Here is a 26,866-nt window from a genome sequence, read left to right as displayed (position 1 = left end):
GCTGCCACCTGATGTACCAAGACTACCCCTGCTCCTGTTTTCCCTGCCAGCTCAGGACTCCAGCACCCTGTCTTGCTGAGCCAGACACTCCCATCTGCTCCAACAAAGACAGCTTCAGGGTGTGGGAGAGAGCTCTGGGCTGGGTTTTGGGGTGGCGGGGGGTGAGGGTCCAGCTGGGGATGCAGGCTCTGGGGTGGGCCAAGGGATGAGGGATTTGGGATGCAGGAGGGGGCTCTGAGTTTGGGGGGACTCAGAGCTGGAGCAGGGGGTTGGGGCGCAGGCTTACCTCAGGCTGCTCCTGGTCAGCGGCGCAGCAGGTTGGGGCGCAGCGCAGTGCCAGGAGAGGTAGGGATTAGCCTGCTTTAGACCGCAGCATCGTTGACTACACTTTTAGCTGCCCGATCGGCAGTGCTGACCGGAGCCGCCAGGGTCCCTTTTCAACTGGGTGTTCCAGTTGAAAACCGGACACCTGGCAATCCTACCATCAAAGGCTATTTGCCAGGATGGGCAGGGTTGGTGTCCCTAGCCTCTGTTTGCCAGAATCAGGGAATGGGCAACACGGGATGGATCACTTGCTGGTTACCTGTTCTATTCATTCCCTCTGGGGCACCTGACATTGGCCACTGTCAGATGACAGGATACTGGGCTGGATGAACCCTTGGTCTGACCCAGTATGGTCATTCTTATCTAAAGTAAAATGATGTCCTAAGACATAATAGTTTCAATTTGTGGCTCAAGTGATCATAAAATGGGGTTCCTTTGATGTTTTAACTATGCCAGGACCACACACTGTTTTAGAGAGCTTCAGACAACATGATGACTCTCTTTAAAAGATTTAGCGACATGAATAAGAAGAAATTGGCAACGCTCATTTTTAGCATTAGCATTTTTAATGCATGCCTGAAAGACTGGGTTTCAAACTTGTACATGAGCTGTAGTGCAAGGAGAGGTAGCAGTTAGGTAGGTGATAACAAAAACAAACTATTCAACATCCATATTTTTTTTTAAGACATCATGGCCATTTACTGAAAATTAGGACTCTTTACATAAACCAGAACTTATTTGCATTTACTGACATTTCTGGCCCACTTTCCATGGTTCAAAAGTTTATGTTGTCTAGCTGATAATTTTCTTCTTTGTTGTTCAGAAATGTACATAAAGTTAATTGATCTATCATCTCAGTAATGGGTTGACAGTATCTGTAGTTTGGCCCTGTTGTTTTCCTGTGCTTACCCTGTTTTTACAACAGAATCAGTGTTCTGCATAGCTAGGGTAAAATTTTCAAAGATGTCCAAAACTAAACATGTAAATAGATATTTGTGTATAGTAACTAGATATTTTGTGCGTCAGTGTTTGCAGGCCCAAACTTTTGTATTCACAAATGGTGTCCATGTAAACAGTATGAGAGCATTTTAGGAGGCCTTTGAGAAAAGTATGCCCCAGTGTCCTGAATAACACTGAAAGTGCTTAAATATGTTTGATATACATGCAAATAACCAACACTTCGCAAATGACGATTTCTCCGTAGTTAAAATATGTGTTTGTAAGTATTACTTCATTTATTTTTTCCTTTTATCTTCAAAATAAAATAAAACAAAAAAATCTTGGAGTCAGAAAGAAGTGCCTAAAGGCCACAAGTTTAAATTATTTTAATTTAGGATCTGGTACCACTAAATGGACAGGTTATTTCTGGATCTCAACATTATAGCACTGGGGAGCTGTTGCCTTTCTTCCCTGTCTCCTTGGAGAGGAAAAAATAGTGAAGGTATGTGAAAAAGCCTACTACTACCATGTCAGTAGACTAGGGGACAGTTATGGCTGGCTCTGTATAGAGGGGCCAGAGGAGGAGGGATAGAAGAGTACTTTGTGACGTTGTGCAGTCTATATGGTTTTATAAAAATATGATAAGTGAATGCAATGTAACTGGGATATGCTTCATGCAAAAGGTCTCGTGTAAGGTATCATTACAAAGCTTATAATCTACTGAGGGTGATCATCCTATTTGTATAAATGTACCACTCTTGTATCTAAAACTAGAAATATAAAATATAACTCTGAGGGCCTGTTGTAATTATGCAAAGTGTGGGCCATCAATGGTGGTTTGGAATCTTGATGACTCCCATTAACCAGGACCATTGTCTGCAGATGGCTGTGTTTTATCTGTGAGTCTTCCCGTATGTGTGTGTGCTGGCAAGTGGGTAATGATGTCACCTGAACTGAAATCCATCTTTAACCTGGTGCTTTTCGTGTGTGTGTGTGTGTGTGTGTGTGTGTGTGTGTGTGTGTGTATGTGTGTGTGTGTAAACCCAGAGGGACAAAGGGTTCCTGCCTTATGCAAAATATATATATAAAGGGGTGGAACAGAACAAAGGAGAGAGCAGAAGAGTCATCATGAAGAATCCCCTAGCTACCACCTAAGCTGGATCAAGAGCTGTACCAGAGGAAGAATTGTGCCCAGGCTTGGAAGGTGTCCAGTCCGAGGGAAAAAAAACTTACTGAAGCATCTCTAAGGGTGAGATTATCTGTATTCAGTTTGATTAGACATAGATTTGGGTATTTTATTTTATTTTGCTTGGTGACTTACTTTGTTCTGTCAGTTACTACTTGGAACCACTTAAATCCTATTTTCTGTATTTAATAAAATCACTTTTTACTTATTAATTAATTCAGAGTATGTATTAATACCTCGGGGAGGAAACAAATGTGCATATCTCTCTATCAGTGTTATAGAGGGTGAACAATTTATGAGTTTACCCGGCATAAGCTTTATACAGGGTAAATCAGATTTATTTGGGTTTAGATCCTATTGGGAGTTGGGCATATGAGTACTAAAAACAAGCACACTTCTGTGAACTGTTTTCAGGTAACCCTGCATCTTTGGGGCAAGTAATTCAGATCCTGGGTCTTCGTTGGAGCAGACAGAAGTGTCTGGTTCAGCAAGACAGGGTGCTGGAGTCCTAAGCTGGCAGGGAAAGCAGGAGCAGGTAGCCTTGGCACATCGGGTGGCAGCTCTCAAGGGGGTTTCTGTGATGCAACCAGTCACATCTCCACTGCTTACATATGGAGCAGCCATAAGATTGGGTATTGCTCTCCATGAGTACATGGTCAGGGAATGATGCAATGTCAGTATCAGTCTCCACAACCCCTGGGAGGGTGGGTCAAGCATGATTGTCTTCACCAGCTGATCATCTGCAACTGGGAAGGGAGGAGACATGTTGTACCTCCAGAAAGGAGATAGAAGTGCTGCTGCACTTTGGTATGCTCCCACAATGCCACCAGTGCACTCCACACTAGTGCTGTACCTCTGCATACCCACACCCACAAAACAGTGGGTCCCTGAGCCAGAAGAGAGCCCAAACTTTCTGAACTGAAGTTTGTATGAAAAGGAATGCAATAGGAAACCTGCTAAGAAATCAATTTTCATTCTAGTGCTGGTTGTAGCTTTGGGCAATGGTAATTGCAATTTTACCAAGCTGGATTGTGCAGTGATGTAATAGAAAAGGCATAAAATCAGATTAATGAAATCTGATGAAATAAAATGCTATTAAACAACTTAGCTGCTGAGACGACATTTGACCAGAGCTGACAACAAACACAGAAGAATTAATGGCAGCACTTAGGCTGCAGCAGGGCATATTTAGTGTAAGTTAGGGTTACCATTCGTCCGGATTCTCCCGGACATGTCCGGCTTTTTTGAGTTAAAAATAGCGTCCGGGGGGAATTTGTAACTGTCCGGACTTCCCCCATCCCATGCACAGCATGCGCGGCTGACAGGGCAGCTGGCCGGATCCTGCCACTCGCATGGCTCTGGCAGCCAGAGCCCCTCCTCCGCTTCCCCCTCCTCTCCCCTGCATCTTGAAATCACTCCCCTCCTCTCTCTCCCTCCCTCCCCTTCCCTGCATTTGCAGATCGCCGGCCTCCAGCAGTCTGGAGCTCCTCCCCCTGCTCACCCTCCCCTGCTGCCCAGCGCGCCACTCCGCAGCACTCTGTTCCGAGCGGCACGGTAAGGGGCCAGGGAGGTTCTGGAGGGGGCAGTCAAGAGACAGGGAGCAGGGCTGGATGGGTCAGGAGTTCGGGAGGGGTCTGTCTGGGGGTGGGGGTGTGGATAAGGTTTTGGGCAGTCAGGGTACAGGTAGGGGGTAGGGTCCTAAGGGGGCAGTTAGGGTGGGGGGGGTTTCAGGAGGGGGCAGTCAGGGGACAAGGAGCGGGGGGGTTGGAGGGGGGCAGTCAGGGGGTGGGAAGTGGGAGGGAGTGGAGGGGGTGGGGGGTGGGGGCAGGGCTAGAGCGGGGCTCCCCCCACCCCCGTGTCCTATTTTTTGATTATGGAAATATGGTAACCCTAGTGTAAGTATTAAGAAAAACTTTATGAGACAAATCCACCCCACAGACACTGAATGCAGTGGAACCTTGGCTGAAAATACCGTGGAAATACCATTGTTCTGCTGGGAGGTATGGTAGGCAGGATGGAACTCTAGAGAAGCCATACACAAGGAGGAAGGGGCTTGGGATTGAAGTAAAGGATTGGAAGCCAGCTGTTTTAGGACTATTTGCATCCATAGGCCTAAACATACAGGATGCACGGAAACTTGTAAGGTATAGTAGCAGTGCACAGCGTCAAGCCACGGGATTGGAGAGAGAACTCTTCCCTGACCCTTTCTGAGATATTCAGCTCAGGGACTGAGTGTGGTTAGCACTTGGCCCTATAACTGAGAACAGTTTGGGCAGTGGTAGTAGCTGCCAAGAGAGGCTGTGGAATAAATCCCTGGGGATAGGAATCAGATTAAGCTTTGAATCACATTTATCAGGGATGGCTTATGAATAGTAATAAATAATAATAAGAAAATCAATCCTGCCTGGCAATATGGCGGGTAGACTAAGTCACCACATTAATCTCATCGAACCCAAATCAATTTATAAGATGGACATTTCCTCCTAACAAAAATAATTGTTCTGCTTCTCAAAATAGCAAATGCAAAATTAAAAATTAAGAAGTAAAACAGAACATATACAGGCAGTGGAGCAAATTACAAGTGGATGCCAATAAAGACTCAGACCATTTTGAAAGACATTAACATTTCTAGTTTTAGTTTCCTCTAAATGGGTACTGAATGTCACTGAAAACTGTAGAATCAATCAAAAATGGTGGAACTTTTAAAGTGGTTCACTGTATGCTTACTCGAGTATGATACTGTCCATTCAACAGTGACAAGAGCTCTAGAAAAAGTCTGTGGATTTGAGTCTCTCATTAATGGGATATGTTAGAGGCCAGTGAAACTTACATTCTCCCCCCACACTCACACACACAATCTTCCATTCCCCTTCCATATACTGTATTCTAAGTACATATTCTTAGCAGGAAGCAATGTGTTTGTGTGGTGAGGACTGAAAGCCAAGACTCTTGGATTTTATTCCTGGTTCCAGTGGTGATTTACTATGTAACCTGGGGCAAGTCATTTAACTGTTCCTTATTTTATCCATCAGTATAATGAGTATAATATAACCCTATTACCCAGGGTTAAAATCAGGGTAAATAATGTTGGAAAAACATTTTGAGAACCTGGTGAAAATGCACTTTCTGAATGCAAATAGTGATTATAACTAGAATAGAGAACCCTCTCTACTTCTTAGTCCATTACTCCCTACAGATCATAATTCTCAGAATCAGTGGCCTTGCCCCATTTTTCAGTAGCGGCCAGAACCTCGGCTCCAGTAGCATGGTAGAGGGGCCAAAAGCTACCTTAACAGGCAGCTGGGGATTTTCCTTGCATAGGAATCCTTGGGTGTTGAAAAACTAATGTAGCTAGCTCTATGCCACTCACTCTCTGCTCCCGTGATGAAGAGTGTGTGCTGCATTCTGGGGACACTGAGCTGCTGGAATGGCCCTGTCGGGAGCATTACAACATAAGAACAGCCATACTTGGCCAGACCAAAAGTCCATCTAACCCAGTATCCTGTCTTCCGACAGTGGCCAATGCCAGGTGCCCCAGAGGGAATGAACAGAACAGGTAATCATCAAGTGATCTATCCCCTGTCACCCATTCCCAGTTTCTGGCAAACAGAGGCTAGGGACACCATCCCTGCCTATACTGGCTAATAGCCATTGATGGACCTATCCTTCATGAATTTAGCTAGTTCTTTTTTGAACCCTGTTATAGTCTTGGCCTTCACAACATCCTCTGGCAAGGAGTTCCAGAGGTTGACTGTGTGTTGTGTGAAAAAATACTTCCTTTTGTTTGTTTTAAACCGCTGCCTATTAATTTCATTTGGCGACCCCTAGTTCTTGTGTTATGAGGAGTAAATAGCACTTCCTTATTCATTTTCTCCAAACCAGTCATGATTTTATAGACCTCTATCATATCCCCCCTTCGTCATCTCTTTTCCAAGTGGAAAAGTTCCAGTTTTATTAATCCTCATATGGCAGCCGTTCCATATCCCTAATAATTTTTCTTGCCCTTTTCTGAACCTTTTCCAAATCCAATATGTCTTTTTTTGAGATGGGGCGACCACATCTACAAGCAGTATTCAGGATGCGGGCGTACCATGGATTTATATAGAGGCAATATGATCTTTTCGGTCTTATTATCTATCCCTTTCTTAATGATTCCCAACATTCTGTTAGCTTTTTTGACTGCCGCTGCACATTGAGTGGATGTTTTCAGAGAACTATCCACAATGACTCCAACTACAATTGACACAACTTAGAGCAGACCAAAGGCTATTCCAATCTGGCCCCTGTGCCTCCCCAAGGACAGAGAGGGAAGAAGGCTATTTATGCCCACTCACCTTCTCAGGTGCAGAGCAGAGCAGAGCTCAGGCACACTTTAGGATCCAGCCCAAAGGTTTAATAGTAGAATACTATAGTGAGGCCTCATATTCATATTAGTTATTTCTACAAAATATACTCCAGGGCAGTTAAAATACATATGAAACATTCTCAAATAATTGACTGCAGTATCCTGGACTTCTTAAAATGTTTGTTTTCATTGCTAATTCACAACATTTGGGCAATATACATTGGGATCTACCCACTGGCAATTAATGAGAATCTAGTGTATAGCTTTTAAAATACGGCATTAGTACAATGGCTTTCTGATATAAACATACAGAATGTAACTGGGAGTAAGAGGTTTCCTAGAGGCACAGAAGGCCCTGTGTACAGCAGAACCAGTGCAGGGAGCTTGCTCAAGGCATGAGGACCCCTTCTGCCCTGCAAAGCGATGTCCTCTGGGGACACCCACTGCCCAGGTACACAGAGGAGGAAGAGGGCTGGGAGTGGGACCAGTGAATCAACAACTACCAATACATCAGTCAAACACAAATATCTGTGGGGATACTGAGGGGGAACAAAACAGTCCCAAGCCTACTGCAGCAGGAACAGATCCACACCCTGAGAGGAAGGATTCCCACCCTGTGCAGAAAAACCCTATGAGCAATCTACATGCTAGGGAAGTGAATAAGGTCCTGGCTATGGCTGTTATCCACTAACACAGGGGTGGGCAAACTACGGCCTACGGACCGGATCTGGCCTATCAGGGCTTTGGATGCGGCCCGCGGGATTGCCACCCCTGTGGCCCCGCGCCGCTCCTGGAAGTGGCCGGCACCACGTCCCTGTAGCCCCTGGGAGAGGGGGGGCACAGTGGGCGCCGTGCGCTGCCCTCGCCTGCAGGGACCGTCCCCCGCAGCTCCCATTGGCCGGGAATGTGAAACTGCAGCCAATGGGAGCTTCGGGGGAAGTACCTGCAGGTGAGGGCAGCGCGCGGAGTCCTCTGCCCCCCACCTTTCCCCAGGGGCCACAGGGACGTAGTGCTGGCCGCTTCCGAGAGCGGCACGACACAGGGCCAGGGCAGGCAGGGAGCTCTGAGCCCCCACACCGGAGCCACTCCAGGTAAGCAGTGCCGGGCCGGAGCCAGGACCCCAAGCCCCTGCCCTGAACCCCCGCCGCACCTTGCACCCCCCCTGTGCCCCAACCCCTTGCCCTGAGCCCTTCCTGCACATTGCACCCCCTCCCATACCCCGCACTCCCTCCCACACCCCAACCCCCTGCCCCATTCATGGCCCTGCATGCAATTCCCCCATGCAGATGTGGCCCTCAGGTCAAAAACTTTGCCCACCCCTGCACTAACAGTTACACTACTATTCATAAGCAATGTTAGAGTGTTCAAATATTATTAAAATTTCCCATCATCTCTTGCAGCTTGTCAGCTATGAAAAAATATTCTAAGTCATCATTTCATGAAGACACGGAAAGGAAAGGTTTCCAACAAAATTTTGTAGGAAAGAGATTTCTGTTTTTATATCTTTCCTAGGGGGGTAAAAGATCATTCCTTCATGTAGTGAGTAGTTACAGTTTCTGAGAAAACAGATACTGTAACCAGATGCAGACTTTTGTTGTTCAGTTGAAGATGTCAAGTTCCCTCTCCCCGCCCCCGACTGTCCTGTTCCCTGGAGGAAATTCTGATTTGGAGTCTTGGCAATTTCAGCAGCTCCAAAGGTTCTCCCTGCTACCTCATTAATCACTTCACTGCCATGTGCTATCTTACCTGCAGATGTAATTCTTCTTGCAGGAATCTTGTAAATTCAAGCAGTTTGGTTTCTCCTTGTCTTCATAGGAACACACAGGAACAATAGTCTGCCGTCTCCTTTCTGTACACGCTATGTCTCGACAGGAGCAGAAGAGCATCCCGTAGCTGTGCTTTGGGGGAACTTTGTCAAAAAATAGCCGGAGAGCCTTATGACACTTCCGCTTGTTGCAGATTTCATTAGACGTACTGCTGGTGCAGGGGGTTATATAAGCAGATCTGAACCTCTTGCAGGTATCATTTAGGTTACAGGCTTTTGCTGCATCCAAACAGTTGTTCCCCTTTGAAAGTGCTGGCTCCACTGTAAAAAATAAGAAATATATTGGGTTTATATTGTGTTACAATGTTTGTATCTATTTCACAGTTAATGAGACTTTGAGCATATATTTGTCAGCTAAGAAATCTTAGCTGCCAGAAAATGTGTCCACCTCTTATGTTTCTTTGGCTCATAATTTAATGAGAGAGAAAGTGCACGAGCATATGTTAAAATTATAATGGTGGAAAATGAAGGATGACTAAAGTCAGAAGCATTGCACTTTATCTTCCTTGTAAAACAAATACAGTAAAATCATGTTGGGCTAATTAATCCCTGCTGTAACGCCATTAAAATCAATGGAGTTGCAACATGGAAAAAACTGTCCACTGTGAAAGAACACATTAAAACTCAGGTTACTTTTTAGTCATTTCTCCAAAAACTCTATAACTGCCATTCAATAACCACACCACCAACCATACTGCCCAACCTTAAAAAGTTTATATGCTCATTCTGCAGAATTTACAGACTACATGCTTACTAATACAGAGTTTACAAGGTACATAGTCCACAGAACTTGAAAGGTTAGCATGTGCAGTCAAACGCTTATGAGCTCTGTAAGCCCATCCTACACACCTTGTAAGCTCCATGCTCACCTCTACAGAACTAGCAAGATAATCTTAAAAGGACCATAGGTGCACCCTGAACCTTACAAAGTCTATGGTGATTACAGTCAATGTTAAAGACACAGGCTAACACAAGGATACAAAGCTATGGAAATGCACAGACTAAAAACTTCAATAAGGTAACTGTGAAAGTTCTAAGGAATTATACATTATGCAAATTTAGTAAAATTTATCTGAATATTAAAGTTTTAAAAAACCCAACCATTCAACAATGAAGAAAATTGGAGTTAAGGGTAGACAAATAATTTTAACTGCCATAAATAGTCAGGACCCACCCAGCACTGTAGATTTAAGAAACACAGTCACAACTCCCCATTATGCATCATTTCAATTGCAAGCATGAACAGCAAAATAATGTGACAAGTTCTTAAATTGTAATAGGGTCGCTGCCTCCAGAGCATGGGATGGCCTGCAGCATCTCTGCCTCAGTGTCAAGGCTCCTCAGTAATTCACAAAGGCTTTCTTGTAGGCAATAGCTTGGACTGGTTTATTACCATACATAGTTCCAGAATAAAATACTCAAAAGTTCATATATTGATCGTTTCCTTCTTCATCAAGCCCCTCACACGTCCTACTGCTTGGAGTCTTTCAAGCTACTCCGAGGTAGAACTAGCCAAATTCTGGGATTGTGGAATTTGCTTTCATTCTACTTTGGAAGAGGAGCCTTCCTGCTCCTGAAGCCCACAGCAGCCTTCTCCAGGCTGCTGCTGAAATCTCTCTTCTCTCAGAGCCTTTTGTACTCCAAATGCATGATTGGGTCACATGACCCTCTTCATTTCCACCCACCGGGGGACGAGCGTTGACTGTGGCACAAGTGAGGCTGAGACTCATCAGCCTTTATAGGGCCAGTCACTCAGTGGCAGTATGATACAAATAAACAAGACATTACACTACCATCTCCCATACCTACATCTCTGAAGCCTGAGCCAACACAAAAGTAGCAAACACTAGATCTATTTTCAGTCCAGGTATATGTTCTAGTCACAGTAGAATAATTTTACATTGCACATTCCAAGCCTTTCTTCATCCCACTTTCCTGTGTAGTAAATAGATCATCATTGTTTGTGTGTTATCCTCCTCATAAAATGCAAAACCTATACAGGTACAACATTCCACTATAAACCAGAGGGACCAATCAGGTCTTACATTCATTCAATGTCTGAAGTTTAAACACTAGATCTAGATGAGAGATAGTATAGTCAAAACATAATACACGATACAGACCACAAAGACCAACTTCAGATCTCCCTTATAGTAGTGTAAATCCAGAACTGCAGTGATTTAATTGGAGTTATTCTGGATTTATACCACTGGACTGGAAATTGGCCTTCAGCATCACTAGCCTGATTCTGATCTGACTTACACTCACTGGAAACACAAGAGTGTTGATCTAGTGCAAGTGAAATTAGAATCAGGCCCTATCACTCAAGTCATATTACACCAGACCACATATACTTAGTTTAGAGAGGAAGGGAGGTTTTTTGTTTGATACTGGACTGGGTCTTAGGAGATCTGAAGCTGATTCCCAACTTTCTGACCGACTTACAGTGAGACCTTGGGCATGTCACCTAAATCTTTTTCTCTCTCACTTCCCCATCTGTAAAATGGGGATAACATAGCTCCCGATCTGACAGATATGTGAAGACAAACTAATGTTTTTAAGGTGCTCAGATACTATGGGGATGAAGCCATACAAGTATATAAATAGCAAGAGCTCAGTTTTTTGAAAAGCTAATTCCATATGCAGATGAAGCAAGTTGTGACAGGTCCATAGAATATATAATATTTTAATTAAAAGGACATAATTTTAATTATTCCAGAATCCTTGGAAGAGATACTAAACCAAAATATGCCAGTATTGCCATTGAGGAGACAGTAGCCAGCACCACGGAGTTCAGGTTTCATGTCAAACTTTAACAACGATTTTCATCACTTTCAAACGTTTGTTTTTTGGATAATCTTAACATTATAATAATGTTAATGTTGTACTACATCAGCATATAATTATAACCTTTACTCTAAACTCAAATTTTTTTCTCTGTGATACAGCATATAGAATTATATGCTAAATCCAAGTATAATTACCACATAATCTGTAGGGCATATAATTATGCAATATATGCATAGTACATACTAATTACAATGTGATTACAGAGTAATTACATGCTTATTTGTGCCTGGAAGGCAAATGTTATACTGAACTGTTTAAACAAGGATATCCTAGGATAAGCAGTTGGTATGAATCTGTGGATGAGTTCTGAACTGATATATGCCAACACAAACATAATTCACTACAGTCTAAAGAATTATTTAAAAATAAGCAAGATAAAGATGTGAACATACTGCTCTATTGTGTTTACAATCATGTATATTATTTTATTAAAGGGTCCAAAACATGATAAATGCTGTTATGGAATTAAAAAGTGCTTTAAAGATTAGCACCTTGGGGGACAAAAATCAAAGGTGATATTTTTAATGATTTTCTTAAAGTACATAAGCCAAACGCAGTGATAATAAAACGGTGGTGAAAGTTATGCTAAGTGAAAGTTGCACTGGGTATAAATTGTTCAGAAAACTACTGTGATATTTACACGCACTCATACACATTATACATTTTATGTCCAACCTGTAACTTACACTACTCTGTGTGTCACCTCTCAATATAGCACAGAGATTCACTTTTTTACTTTAAGGCTTCAACAGCCTGAATTTTGCCACTTGCCTTTTGTCCTTTCTATTTTGCTACTTGTGAACCCAGCTACAGTATATTTATCACAATATTATACATAGTCAACTTTTTTTAAATTAATACTTACATTAGCGTAAAAGTGGTATGTAATCAGAATCAACAGTGTTTGTATTGAATATGAACATATAAATCAAACATGCTCATGAATGCCAGATTTTCCTGAGCCTTTAAATCATGTATATTTAATTTAAAATTTACAAACTGAGCCTACCTGTTTTATTTTACATTGTGAAAGTATCGTGTAATTATCCTTAACTCCTTTGGCAACTACAAACAGTTAGCACAGTACTTACTGTAAAATTTCTTGCAGTTTATTTGCATGGTAGTAACATTTAAGGCCACAATTTCAGCTAGCCTCTGTTTTGTGAAATGCAAATTATGAAGACAAGCAGTAATCTGACTCTTATCAGATATTAACTATGTGTTACATTTTAGGTTCAAAAGACAAATAGTTTACATCTCACTTTCTTTATCATTATTACAGGTATCACAGACTCGGGCCAGAAAATCCTTCCCTTTTCCTATATTGTCAGTCTTTCATCCTTCTTGCATCTAGTTTTCAGTCTGCATCTAGTGAAGCTTTGTGGTTGTCCAGGAAGGTGTTGACTAAAGTCCATTAATTCAGTGATGTGCTGGCAGAAGCGCGCCGTAGAGCCTGGGAGCCCCTGTTAAAATTTTTGCCACCAAACTCAAAGGACATTTGAGATCATTTCCCTGCCTTTGATAGATGTGTTTTGCAAAGAACAGATAACCTAAGTGTCAAAATTAATTTTAGAACAAACAAAATGGACACTTAGATATTAATTTTCTTATAGTACATAAACAGCAATTTACAGTGGTTGCCATTAAAATTACAATTGCTCTTTGCAAGTAAGCATATGAAGCTATTCAGTGTACTTAGCACAGGGAATACTGCAATCTTTGCAGTAAATGTTAATTAGGTGAAAGGGAACATTGTGAAATGTTATTGGTGACTACTCTGAGCTTGTTCCTGCATAGAAGAGTGGCACAGAGCTGTATGTAAAAGCCAAAGGATGAAACTGTCTAGCAGGATAAGTAAAAGAGCAGAATCCGATCCTGCCGCAGTCACCAATTTACTCATATTTTGTAGAAGGAATAAGAGCAAAGAAGCAAGTGTGAGGGTACATTTGTCAGTGGCATGCAAAGGTTGCAAATAAACCACCATCTATTCAGACATAATGTACTGCCAATCCCAAGTGTACAGAAGTAATGGGTCAAGTCTCCAAAAATCACGAGACTTGCTTTAAAAATCATGAGATATTATAATTTTGGGACTCTATTTGTCTTCTTCTTTCTCAGCCTTTAAATACACACGCAGGTCACATTTTCATGCTTTTTCTACAACCTTGAGGGCTAGAAACTTACCTTTAAAAAATTAAGGCTGAGATTCTCACACGCTCACTTGTCTCTAGGAGCTGTGCTTTAAGAAAAGCACCAAATGTCACCAGACTCATGTTAAAACTGCAAGACTTGGCAACACCAGATATGCCCATACTCTATATAATGCCCCCTTTGTTTTACCCTGCAATCTGGAGAGTAAGGAAGCAGAGGGAACAAGGGTCTGGAGACTTATTACTGCACAATGAAGTCGAATATAGTTTTTAAGTCTGTTTCATGTCTGTGGCCCTGAATAATGAACAAGGCATGAATTTACAATAGCTTTGTAGCCCTGTAAATATGTAAAAGATATAGCTAGTAGAAAAAAGGGATATAGGATGGTAAGCAATATGTGATCGCTTGCATCTGTGGCTACAATGTAATGCAAAACATGAACAGCTCATGATCTAGAAGGGGGCTTGGCTACAAAAACTAATGAGCCAATCACAGAGTGCAGGACATGATGTGCAGTCGAAGGCGCAGGCGGCATTTTGTTTTAGAATGTGTATATAAGCTGATTAATGATTTTGTACTTTGGACTGGTACCCTGTACCCACCAGGGCCAGCTCCAGCATTTCTGCCGCCCCAAGCAAAAAAAAAAAAAAAAAAAAAAAAAGAAAGCTGCAATCAGCGGCAATTCAGCAGCAGGTCCTTTGCTCCTAGAGGGAGTGAGGGATCTGCTGCCCCCGAATTGCCGCAGGTACCGCCCCTCTCCCTGGGTCGCCCCAAGCACCTGCTTGTTAAGCTGGTTCCTGGAGCCGGCCCTGGTACCCACCCCCTACATTTGAACCTGATGAACTCAAGTGTAGTTTGACTGTATGTCAATAAAGAATCTCAGCGATGAGTCCAAAGTGGAACTGATTTTTTGGATTACAGGGAACTGGATAAAGTGTTCTCCCAGAACCGGATGAGGTATTCTGGATATGCCAAGTGGAAAAGGCCTAGGGAGGAATCCCAACATAGTGAACACTTAAAAGTTACCGGTGCTCATTTAGGTCTTGATTGTACTCCCATTAAAGTCAATGCAAAAATTCCCACTATCCGGAATGATTCAGGATCAAGCCCATAAAGCCTTTGTTCATATTTGCATTAGAGCACGATCACCCTTTAGTCCCTGCTATGAACAGAATGAAACATTACGGAAACATAATTCTCCTTGCACTATTGAAGAATACAGGTTTTCCACCAAATTTTGACTTTAGTCAGACCAGAGTAAAGCTTGGTTAAATCCGTTAGTTTCACTAGAAATCAGTCTGGATTTACAACAGTCTAACTAAAAGAAGAATTTGGCCCATTATTCTGTTTTACCTCTTCCCCCAAGGTGTCTTATACAGAGAGGAAGAGATACAATGATAAAGGGCAACTCTACACTTAAAACGCTGCATCGGTATAGCTGCAGCGCTTTAATGAAGACGCTTTACGCTGATGGGAGAGAGCTCTCCCGTCAGCATAGTTAAGCCATGTCCACGAAAGGCAGTACCTGGGTAAGTGAGAGAAGCTCTCCTGCCAACATAAAGCTGTGTACACTGGCACTTAGGTCAGTATAACTACATCACTTGGGGTGTGGATTTTTCGCACTCCTCAGCAACGTAGTTACACCAAAGTAATTCTGTAGTGTAGACCTGCCCAGAGTCAGAAGCTGCTAAACAAAGAAACTTGCAGAAGCTGTTAACTGATCCAGTCATGGTTTCTCACATATTGCACCAATGATTTCAACCCTAACCTAGAGGGATTTAGGATGTGAAGTTCCTCCTAGTGTGTAACACAACACTAGCATCTGGAATGAATTATGCATCAGAAGGACCTTATACAAAATAAATCCCTCTGGGGAAGAGATCTCCGGTCATTCCATATACAATTCATGCACTGTACTGAATTAGAGGCTGGTTTTGTGGTGTGGAATGCTCTGACCAAGGCTTCAGCTGAGCTCTTCTAATTAATTTCCCCTGGACTATTCAGAATGACCTTATGTTATTGCATATGCTGCCCAGCTATTCCATTCACTATATGTTTTGATTTAGTCAGATACTAAGTGGACAGAACTAAGACTGAAACTGTACATGCAGCTATATAGAATAAAATGTGAAAATATTACAACGTACATCATCTGCATGATAAGAGATTTACTGCACACAAAGTTCACAAGACACAGTGCGAGACGGGTAACCCAAGCCTTGCCAATTTACAGGGTAACTTTCAGCATTTCTTTTTTATTACTGCAGAATTGAATTCACAACTTGTTTCCTCTTTTCCTCAGCCTTGATTAATTACCATGTTAACATAACTACTGTTCTCCCTCTTATAATGGGCTCCCTCTAAAGTGCTGCCCCAGCAAAATAAAACAGGAAAAAGGTTCCAGCTCTTTGCTCTAGTATTGCAATCCTTTTTGATCTCCCTAGTTTTCAAGTTTATGTTCCATTCTAATAAAGCACGCATGAATATTACAGCAAATCAGATAATACAAGGTTGTGACCCTTGCAATTGATCCTTCGAGCTTCTTTTTGCTTTTTCCAGTGACGTAGTAAAAATTACATTTAAATGTGCTTGTTGACACTTGAGAATTCACTTTGTTGATCATATACACTGTTTCAGAGAGATTATATTACATAATGATGAATTTTCTACCCTGCCCTTTTTTCTCCCATACCTACAACCCCATTAAGCATTAAGCTGTAAGTAAACCTCCTCTGGGGAAAAATTGGAAGACTAGAAATATCAAAGAGCCAAATCCTGCAATCCTTTTTCAATCAAAGCTTCCATTCGCTTCAGTGGGAATTTTTTTGCTGTAAACACTTGAATAGGCTCTTCTATATATGGGGCTAAATCTTTGCTAATACTTTAAAAAAATAAACCCTAATAAAAACGGGTTCCAAAATCAAATATGGACCATTCCTATCCTTTCCTGTTACAGGTATGCATTTTAAAAAAAACACAGACCATGTTACAGTACTGAAAATTTATATCTATAGTCAATGGTTTCCAAGTCACATGACCATCAATGTGAGGTAATTAATAGTTCTGAGTAAATGCAATCATTATATTTTTAATTAGCCTTTTCAACCTTCTACACCTTTTACTTTTGTTATACATTAAATCTCTGCAGTTTTTCAGTTATGTTTGATTAGGTTTTAAACAATCACATGAAAAATAATCTTTAGATTTAGTCTAGCAGTCCTTAGGGTTACAAATAAGAAGGTATTGTAAATGTTGATGCAATGAGGATTGTTATAAATCAGATATAGGATAGACACTCTGAACTTTGTGGCTACGTTCCCACCTAATTTTTGTTTTGGCAGCTTACTGTTATTTAATGGCTTTGGCTACCAGGAAACTGGCTTTTGAAAATTCTCTCTCAACCTAATTCTAATTACACCGTATAAATCATACAATGATCAATTATACAAATCTTAGGTTCATGCATTATTTAAACTTAGCATTCGAATCCTCACGGCAGGAATGCAGGAAATTCCTAAGCCCTTCTCTTTGCACACTAACAATCGCTTTATATCTGTAGTGGTACCAATTACTGAAAAGTAGGGGCTAGACCTGCTCTCAGGGTAAATCTGGAATAACTCCATGGACTTCAACTGAGAGCAGAATTTGGCCCCAAATATTTTTTTCTAGACACACTAGCTTAATGTTCACTATATATGAACATCGGGGATCAAATTCTTCTCTCACTTACAGTGGCATAAATCCATAGTACTGATCCACTGAGCTCAACTGAGTTTCACCAGATTTACACCAGTGAAACAGAGTAATGTTTTTATTTTATTAAGATGGCATTAATATATTATATATACAAATGTTTATAATTTAAAGGATTATTTTGTAAATTATTTTCTCATGTGGTCTTTCAAATGCTAAGAAACATACTTAGTAGTTGATATGAAAAATTAAAATATGTTTTATTTAACATAAGGCTGATTCCAAGATAACTAAGGTCAAATTTGTTTGGAAAAATAAGTCTGATATGAGTGGAGCAGATACTAAAAGGAAATGATCTTTCACAAAGACAAGCAAAATATCCAAACATTTTTCAGTAATGCCATAAAACTATAATTGGATTTCAATTTAGTAATAGACATCTTAAGACAGACCATTCTAATAATCTAATTATGTCTTATGTGACTATGCCAGATACTATCCTACTGTTCTTTGACTTTTTGTATTCAGTTCAGTTTCAGAACCATATTTGCTATAATATGCAACTACAGGGCCAGCTCTGAGCTGTAATATTTTGAAATTTCCAAACAGATATTTTTAATGCTGCAATGACATTCCAAGGACGGCTTGTTGGCAAAACTGACATTTGTTTTTAGTTTTGCTTTGTTTTCATTTTCATTATACAACAAAGCTGTTAACATGTATCAAGAGCTGTGTGAAAAGTTTCACATGGAAAGTGAATACCTACAAATGTTGGGCAAATATCAATAAATAAAAACACTTATTAATTTTCACGCAAAAGAAAAAAACTATATTCACAGAGTGGAAGCAAAGTGTGCATATCAAAATGGAGGGAGAAGCTGAAGTCCAAAGGATGAATTCTACCTGCTGCAACAGGCAAGGTCTAGAAGTCAGGGCCGGCTCCAGGCACCAGCCCAGCAAGCAGGTGCTTGGGGTGGCCAAGGGGAAGGGGTGGCATGTTGGGCTGTTTGGCAGCGGGTCCCTCTCGGAGGGAAGCACCTCCCGCCGAATTCCCGCTGAAGAAGAAAGCGGCGCGGTGGAGCTGCCACCAGAGTGCTGCCGATTGCAATTGCGATCGCGGCTATTTTTTTTTTCCCGCTGCTTGGGGCGGCAAAAACCCTGGAGCCGGTCCTGCTAGAAGTCCTCCAATTTATACAACAAATGGAGAACACAAGCTAAAACTTTCAAAAACAGTTCCTAAGTCCATATTTGGTTACCAAAGTGGGTAGCTTGCTTTTCAAAAATGCTGAGCATCCAGCAATTGCCACTGATTTCAGGAATTAGATGGTTTTGACAAGAAATTATTAAAGAGATTCATCTTATGTCCCAATGCCAGCTTCTTAGAGATCCCCTGACCTGCTTACTTCATGCTCCAGTAAAGGAGCTACATTTTAAACAGAATGATAACTTTTTTTTTAATATGGTTACCAGCAAGACTTTGTATTGCACTTTATCAAAAATGTGACTTCTCCTCCTGTGGAATTGTACTGTAATACAATATGGCCTGTCCTTGTAATGGAAAAGCTTTCTCACCAAGTATGTACACAAGAAAAGAGCCAAAAAGAGGATAGCTACTTAGAATTTTGGTCATTTTAGCACTCTCCGGGGAGGAGGGCTCCCCAGCTAGCAAGCTCAAATCTTTAGCTAGGTTCTTTGACTATTAACCTGATCCTGAATAAATAATAGTAAGTAATGTATGATGTAGTATGTTAGCATTTTATTGCAACTTTGCCTTAATAAAAATATTTATAAATAATTAAATTAAATTAAATTAAATGGAAGGGGTACAAAGTCCCCAAGTTACTTCAAAAGTTCCTTTAAAGTTCAAGGGTGGGATTTTCAAAAGTTTCCAATGGAACTTAGGCTCCTAACTCAGTTAGGTGCTTTTGAAAATCCCTCCCTACGAGCCTAACTTAGGGGTCCTATTTTTTTAATATCTCAACATTAAGTGTTGGAATGCAAGTACCTCAACTACACACTAGCTGACCGATTCAGGGAACGGTTGCCTGATAATGAAACAGAGTGGGTAGAAATTGAACCTGATATGTGGGAAGAAGTGCTGCTTGGGAGCAGAGAAGCGAGCAGTAGAGGTCTAGGAACCTACCACAATGATTGGGAAGGCACTTCTCCCCCGCCCCATCTGATGACTGTGCTGAAGTGAGGAGGAAATGAGTATGATAGGTGATCAGAGGAGGGCCCCTTACTGACTGACAGTTCCAGATGTATGCAGTGTAGTTTGAGCCATGTCGGTCCCGGGATATTAGAGACACAAGGTGGGTGAGGTAGTATCTTTTACTGGACCAACTTCTGTTAGTGAGAGATGCAAGCTTTTGAGCCACACACAGCTCTTCCTCAGGTCTGGGAAAGTACTCTGAGCATCACAGCTAACTACAAATTGGAACAGATTGTTTAGTATAAGTAGTTATGTTCAAAGGGACCATTCAAGGGAATTGCTGAACCATTCAAGGGAGAGTGGCCTGTCTCAGCTCTCTGAGAGCGAGTCTAGACTCATAGAAAGCTGTTGACTGAGATACAGTCTATAAGACATATGAGCTAGACATTCAGTTTCTCCCTAGCTGCCTGCCAATCAATTGTGGATTAACTACCCAATCTCCTATTAGCACTTCCGTATGGTATGGAGTATACTCAGCACTTCCCTAGGGTAATGAGGTGGGTGGAGTCACAGGGCCAGATCCCTGGAACTGATCAAACTGCATTCAGTGCAGGACCTGGGATGGAGGTGGAGAGATGGTTTGAAGTCTCCTTTGCACTCTTCTAAATCAGGGACTTAACTTTGTGGTGGTGATGGGGGTACTGAATTGACATTCAGGCTAAGGGTTGCTCTAAGTTGCTCTAAAGGGTTGCCAGCTAAAATGAGCCTCTTGGGCACCTGCTCACCCAGCCAGGGGTGACCAGAGCACAGCCATCTCCAGCCAAGCCCTGAGTCATAATGCCTCAAACACCTGGAAAAGAGACCACATATTGTTCCTGACTGACTTCTTAGGTCAGCTCTCAGTTCCTCTTACACCACCAAAGTGGCACAGAAGAGATGGAGCCAAGGGCCATGATCTGGCCCACAATCTCCACCAGAGAAGGGAAGGGCTGTTATGCAGTTGCTTCCAAGGGAGAGGAACAGGAAGCAGCCTGTGCAGGTCTGGAGTCAGGCAAAATCACAGAACTTCCCTGGGCTCTTCAGCTGTGTGGGAATCTTTAGTGTGAATAAAGCCCCAAGAGATCGGCAGCATTTAGATTCATCATTTAGATACAAGGGAAGAAAGTAAAGGATGAAGGGAGAGGGCTTGGTTAGGGCACGGAGGAAACTCAAAAGAAAAATACTATAAATGGCATTTCTGTTTGATCATTCTCGTTTATGCTCTTGTATTGAATTGGGCTTGGGATTACACCTGTTGACGGCCAGCCACTGGCGTAGTTGTACATGTTATCCTACCGCAGACAGGCAAAACTCAATAAGCCTTGATTTGCACCAGGGAAGATTACCCCAGCTTGACATTGGGATAAACTGCCACCAGTCCAACAGTGGTTTATAGAAGCTTTGCATGTCCACATTAGGGGTTTGCATCAGTTCACCTATGCCATTGCTCACTGCTGAGATCTCTAACTGGGGCAAATACTCAAAGTAGGAAAGTCTTTAAAAGGAACGCTATTATACTTACTTTGTGCTATTATTCATTTTGGAAGAAAAAAAATCAGAGGAAGGAGGCTTGGGGAAGTGAGTGAGAATCAAACCTGACAATAACAGCCAAAGTGATGAAAAAAAGAGAAACATGAAAAATATTAAACACGGAGGGAGAAGAAATCCCCTTTCCCTCACTACCCACAGGAAAGCCCTACCTTCCCAAAAATTCTTCTTCAGTTTGTCAGGTAGAGGAACATGCAGCAGTAGTCATGACAAAAGGAATATCAGTAAAGGGAAGAAGAGAGACTAAAATCGCAATTCTAGCAGCACCAGCAGAGACAGGAGCAGATGCTGTAATCATGACAGCAGCAGTAGAGGTGGGGCTAAGATTGCAATCATGGCAGCAGTGAGAGCAATAGAGTCATGGAAAGCAGCAAATACCATAGCAGCAATAGAGACACTGCATTATCCCCCTTTTCCTATTGCTAAATTGTGGCAGTTATCTGTCCTATTTACTGAACAATCAGATTTGCATTCCATTAATCTACCACCAGCTGTTGTTCTTTTCACTGCTAATTTGTCCAATACAATCCTGTTGAATATAAATAAATGCAGTGTAATGTATTGTAAATTATCCACTGAGGTTAATGATATTGGTTACTTTTGTCTATTCATAGATTTCTCACTGATCAGCTTCAGTGAGCTAGAGTAAGTTTTAGTTACTTTGTATTGGGACTTTAAAAGCTGGTGGTCAAGCAAAAAGGGTGCACTGATGCAGGTGTATTTAGTGGAAGACAGGGAAAGAAGAGACTTTTGAACATAGTAAGTTACTTGAATGATATTGTGCTTATGACTTAGTGTTGAAATAACAATGGCCACTGCTCTATTGTGCACATGCTGAAGACAGAACAGTATAGAATAAAAATATAATTGAAGGGGAGGGAGGGATATATGGTGCACATTACCCATCTGTATATTTTTCCCTGTTTTTCATTAACCTGCAGTTGCTAAGCTAGTTTCAAATCAATTAAACCATGTGCTTGCCTATATCTCTGCTCTAGCCTCCTTTTGCTCCTCTCTTTGCTCCACAAAAGATGCATGACCACCTGCTCCCTTTGTAACCTTCTCCAGCTCTCAGCCCTCTTCCCTGCAGCACACGATGCCCAAAGACTGCCCTTCCTAACCGCGATCTGGTATGCAATAACCTAGGGTTACCATTCGTCCCGATTCCCCCGGACATGTCCGGCTTTTTCGAGTTAAAAATAGCGTCCGGGGGGAATTTGTCAATGTCCGGACTTCCCCTCCCCCCCCCATGCAGAGCGTGCGCGCGGCTTACAGAGCAGCCCGGGCTCCGGCAGCCAGAGCCAGAGCCCTTCCTGCACTTCCCCCCTCCTCTCTCCTGAAACTTTACACCACTCCCCTCCTCTCCCTCCCTCCCCCTCCCTGCATTCACAGATGGCCGGCCGTTCGTCTGGAGCTCCGAGCCTGCTCCCCTCCCCCGCTGCCGAGCGCGCTGCTCTGCAGCACAGTAAGGTAGGGTTACCATACGTCCAGATTTTCCCGGACATGTCCGGCTTTTGGGGGCTCAAATCCCTGTCCGGGGGGAAATTCCCAAAAGCTGGGCATGTCCGGGAAAATCGGGAGGGAGGGAGGGCTCGGCGGTGCTCGGCCGGGGCCGGTGCGGGGCCGGACCGGGGTCGCGGGGCCAGGCGCGCGGTGCCGGGCCGGGGTTCAGGAGCCGGGGGCGCAGTGCCGGGCCGGGAACCAGGGACGCAGTGCTGGGCCGGGTGTGGGGCCAGGCGGGGAGCCGGGGGCGCGGTGCCGGGCCGGGGTCCGGTCCGGGAGCCGGGGGGCCGGGCCCGCGGGGCTGGGAGCCGGTCCAGGAGCCGGGCCCGCGAGCCGGTCCGAGGTCGCGGGGCCGGGGAGCCAGGCCCGGGGGGCCGGGGGCCGGGAGGTGCGCCAGGCCGCCGGGGGGTGCGCCGGGCCGGGGACCGGCAGTGCTGGGCGGGCCGGGGGTGGTCGGCCGGGGGCCGGGGCCGGCACCCCAGGGCCCGAGCCGACCCAGGCTGGAGCTGCCGGGTGGTCAGCCTGGGCCGCGCCTCCTCCCCCCCACAGTCCCCCTTACCTGCTTCAGGCTTCCCGCGACTCAAATGTTCGCGGGAAGCAGGGGAGGGGGCGGAGTTGGGGCGGGGGGGCATGGGCGGGGCTGGGGGCGGGGCCCCATGGAGTGTCCTCCATTTGGAGGCACAAAATATGGTAACCCTAAGTAAGGGGCCCGGGGGGGTCAGAGAAGCGGCAGGGAGGTTCTGGGGGGGGGTAGTCAAGAGACAGGGAGCAGGGGGAGGGTTGGATGGCTCAGGAGTTCGGGGGGGCCTGTCTGGGGTTTGGGGGTGTAAGGTTTTGGGCAGTCAGGGTAGAGGTAGGGGGTAGGGTCCTGGGGGGCAGTTGGGGGGGTCTTAGGAAGGGGCAGTTAGGGGATAAGGAACAGGGAGGCTTAGGTAGGGGGTGGGGTTCTGGAGGGCAGTTAGGAGCAGGGGTCCCAGGAGGGGGCAGTCTGGGGACAGGGAGCAGAGGGGTTTAGATGGGTCAGGAGTTCTGGGGGGGGGCTGTCAGGGGGTGGGGGTGTGGATAAGGGTTGGGGCAGTCAGGGGACAGGTAGGGGGTAGGGTTCTAGGGGGCCAGTTAGGATGTGGGGAAGGTCTCAGGAGGGGGCAGTCAGGGGACAAGAGGCAGGGAGGCTTAGGGAGGGGGTGGAGTCCTGGGGGGCAGTCAGGGGACAAGGAGTGGGGGGGGAGGGTTGGGGGTTCTGAGGGGGCAGGAAGTGGGAGGGAGTGGAAGGGGCAGGGGCGGGGCTAGGACAGGACGGGGGCGGGGCTAGGACAGGGGCGGGGCTAGGGCGGGGCTCCTCCCGTCCTCTTTTTTGATTGTTGAAATATGGTAACCCTAAATTACCACCTCTCAAAGTCCCTTCTTAAAACATACTTCTCCTAGATTTATAAAACATCGCCCTTCCCTCAGACAACCGTTAACAAAATGTTTGTTTCTATCACCTAATCAGGGATCTAATGTGCTAATTTCATACTCAGTAGCTGACTTGGTGTTGTATCCCATCCCTCATGCCTCAGCTGTATGTGTCTATTTAAGGCCTGATCTAAAGTCTATTGCAGACAATACTTTTACTCCCATTGACTTCAGTGGACTTTGGATCAGGGCTTTTGGCCCCAATTCTGCACGTGCTTAAGTCTCATTGAGGGGGGGAAGCTGGGTCCTGGGCCCCGGGCCCCCTTCCGGACCACCGGGCCCCGGTAATTTGTACTGGCTTCGCCCCCACTCTCGTCAGCCCTGCTCCTGACCAGAGTCCTTGTCTTCAAGGAACAAGAGTAAAGGACCGTCAGTGGTTTATACATAAAAACAGTCATAAAAAAATAATGGGACATGTTAGGCAACTTTAATATAATAATAAACTGAAGTTAATTAGTTTAGTTTACGGGCACAAAATTAAAATAAATATCCGCTTAATTGGTGATGAGTGAAACTCAACAAGTAAAATAACAATAATTTATATATCCTTTTTCACACACCACAGAAATGCAGCCACTTTTGGAGTGGAGAATTGCAACTTCACAGCACTAGCAACACTGGCCAAGAGATTTTAGGAGGGGAAGTGAACAATTCGCCAATCTAAACTACAGGAAGAATTTAGTTACCACATTATTATTATTCAATTTGGAATTTTTTTCAGGACCGTGAGCCTACACGCCCATTCAGGTGAAAAGTGCTACTGAGGCTCTAATAATCACAGGTTGCCTGGACTTCAATTATTACGCCTCGTCTGAGTGATACCACCACCAACATAGTGCCCATCATGCTGGGCACTCGGGTTCAGTGCTGATTTAGAGGGACTATTGAAAAACTGGTGAAACCCAAAAATACTTTCTTGAAACAACAAGGCTTTCTCTGGAAGTCCGTTAAAATATTGACCATGCTCAGCTTATGAGAATTCAGCTGAGCTGATATCTACTGTGTCCCAGCTGGGATCCCAGCTGGAGGTATGCTGTTGCTAAATATAAGATTACTAGCAATTTAGGTATGTTTTCCTACTAGTAGAATGTCTAATGACAATAAAAGTTCACTATTATAATGTTTTACAAATATATTACGTCATAGTATTCACATATTCCCCTTGCAAAAGAAATTAAAGTCTGTTCTATCTGTACCTTTCTAAATGCTAGGCTTCAGTACTGAGAACTTCATTCTTGAATACACATATAATCTTCATATATTTAGTTAAAAAAAACAGCTGCAAATTTAAGCACTTGGGACCCAAATTAAACCTTGGATTTTAAAATTAGTGTTGGTACTAGAGGTGTAAAAAGTGTACCCTACCAATATACTGAAAAAAAAAATCCAACTGTCTAAATCCATTCTATACCATGGCACAGTATGTGTATTTCCACCATTAATAACACCAACTACTGTTCTACAAGGTCTTGGTAAACCAAAGATGCTTTCCACACATTCTTTAAGTGAAAATCCAATAAAATAGTATGGTTTCACCTGCATTTCAACAACATGAGGAAAAAGTGAGATTAAGAATGCCATTAAAAGCAAAAAAAGAGACCTTAAACAATATGAATCATGATAATCTATTAAAGCAAAATACTATAGAGAGGAGAGGTTTCCACGGTAGGTTAGTGTGTCAGTAAATACATAAAATATAGAAGCTCCACATATTTGACATCTGAAGAACAAAGTTATCCATCAATGTCTTGGCAAAGATCGATCAAACAGAATGCTACTGCTGAAAACCTAATAGTATGATGGTAATAATGTAGCCATAAAACCTCTAAGTCTATAATTGACTGCTTCCACTTCAAGCTAACATGTCTGAAACAGTGACTAATGTTCACCTAAAAATTTCACTTACATTGAATGACAATGAGTTACACCTCACACTATTTTCAGTAGATTGCTTATGTTGGATAAGGTCCAAGGGACAGAAGCCAGAGGGAAAAAAGCCCACTCAAGTATAGACATTCACATGAAGACTGGTATGTCAGTCTCAAATACACTATTTATCCTTTTGTACAAAATATAAGATTTCTCATCTGGCTGTAAATTAAAACAAAAATACTCTGTTTCACACAGCATCTATTTATCCTAAACAGAAATACTCCATTGTAAAAGGACCATGAGCCCCCAAATGTAAGAGTAACAAAAGAAAAAACTTAACTTATTGAATCAGGCTCCACAACAAACACTTCTTAAATAACAAAAACGATATAGCGTTTTTGGGAAGAGAAAAACAACAATACATGTGTTGTTGAAGAATCAGTAGGGACTGCACAATTAGGTCAAGGTGAGTTTTGCACTTAAAGTATGGATTCAACTATTTTGTTACATATGAAAAACATAGTGTACCCTCCCCAAAATTACATCACTTACTTTTTGAATACAGAATAATTTTGTGAGAATTTACAAGTAAATTATATATTATAGGCCAGATTTAACTTTGCTACAGTGGTGTGAATACAGAGTAACTCTGCTGAAGCCAATGTACTTAATGAGAGTGGTATGAAGCCAAATCACCACTATGTATTTCAGGAGAGTTATTCTATCTTTACAGTTTGCCTGCATAATTGAGAGTAGAATCTGGCCTCTCTCTTTAAACTATTCAGATGATATTTTTTTATGGCTTAAGTTCATCCTGCTTTCCTGAATTAAAGTGTTTATATGTTTTCCTGAATCAGGGCCTCTATTAGTAAGACAACTAGACTTGTAAATTTCTTGATGCCAAAATAAGGCATTTCAATTTGCTTTGTAAGTTTCACTATTGCTAAAAAAAAAAATTAATTAAAATGTCTGGTACTCTCTAAT

The 26,866-nt window shown here is 43.1% G+C and overlaps 1 protein-coding gene across 2 annotated transcripts in view; it reads right to left on the bottom strand.

The window, feature by feature from the left end:
* Window positions 1-26,866, bottom strand: part of GFRA1 (GDNF family receptor alpha 1) — a 185,269-nt gene that overhangs the window by 59,121 nt on the left and 99,282 nt on the right. For both annotated transcript variants that reach the window (XM_034776825.1, XM_034776826.1), the window contains exon 4: window positions 8,541-8,880. In XM_034776825.1, coding sequence (XP_034632716.1) covers window positions 8,541-8,880 — 340 coding nt within the window. The remainder of the gene's footprint in view (window positions 1-8,540; window positions 8,881-26,866) is intronic.

Source organism: Trachemys scripta, chromosome 7 (assembly GCF_013100865.1).
Source record: "Trachemys scripta elegans isolate TJP31775 chromosome 7, CAS_Tse_1.0, whole genome shotgun sequence".
NCBI classification, from domain to species: domain Eukaryota; kingdom Metazoa; phylum Chordata; order Testudines; family Emydidae; genus Trachemys; species Trachemys scripta.
This window is presented reverse-complemented; position numbering and strand designations above follow the sequence as displayed.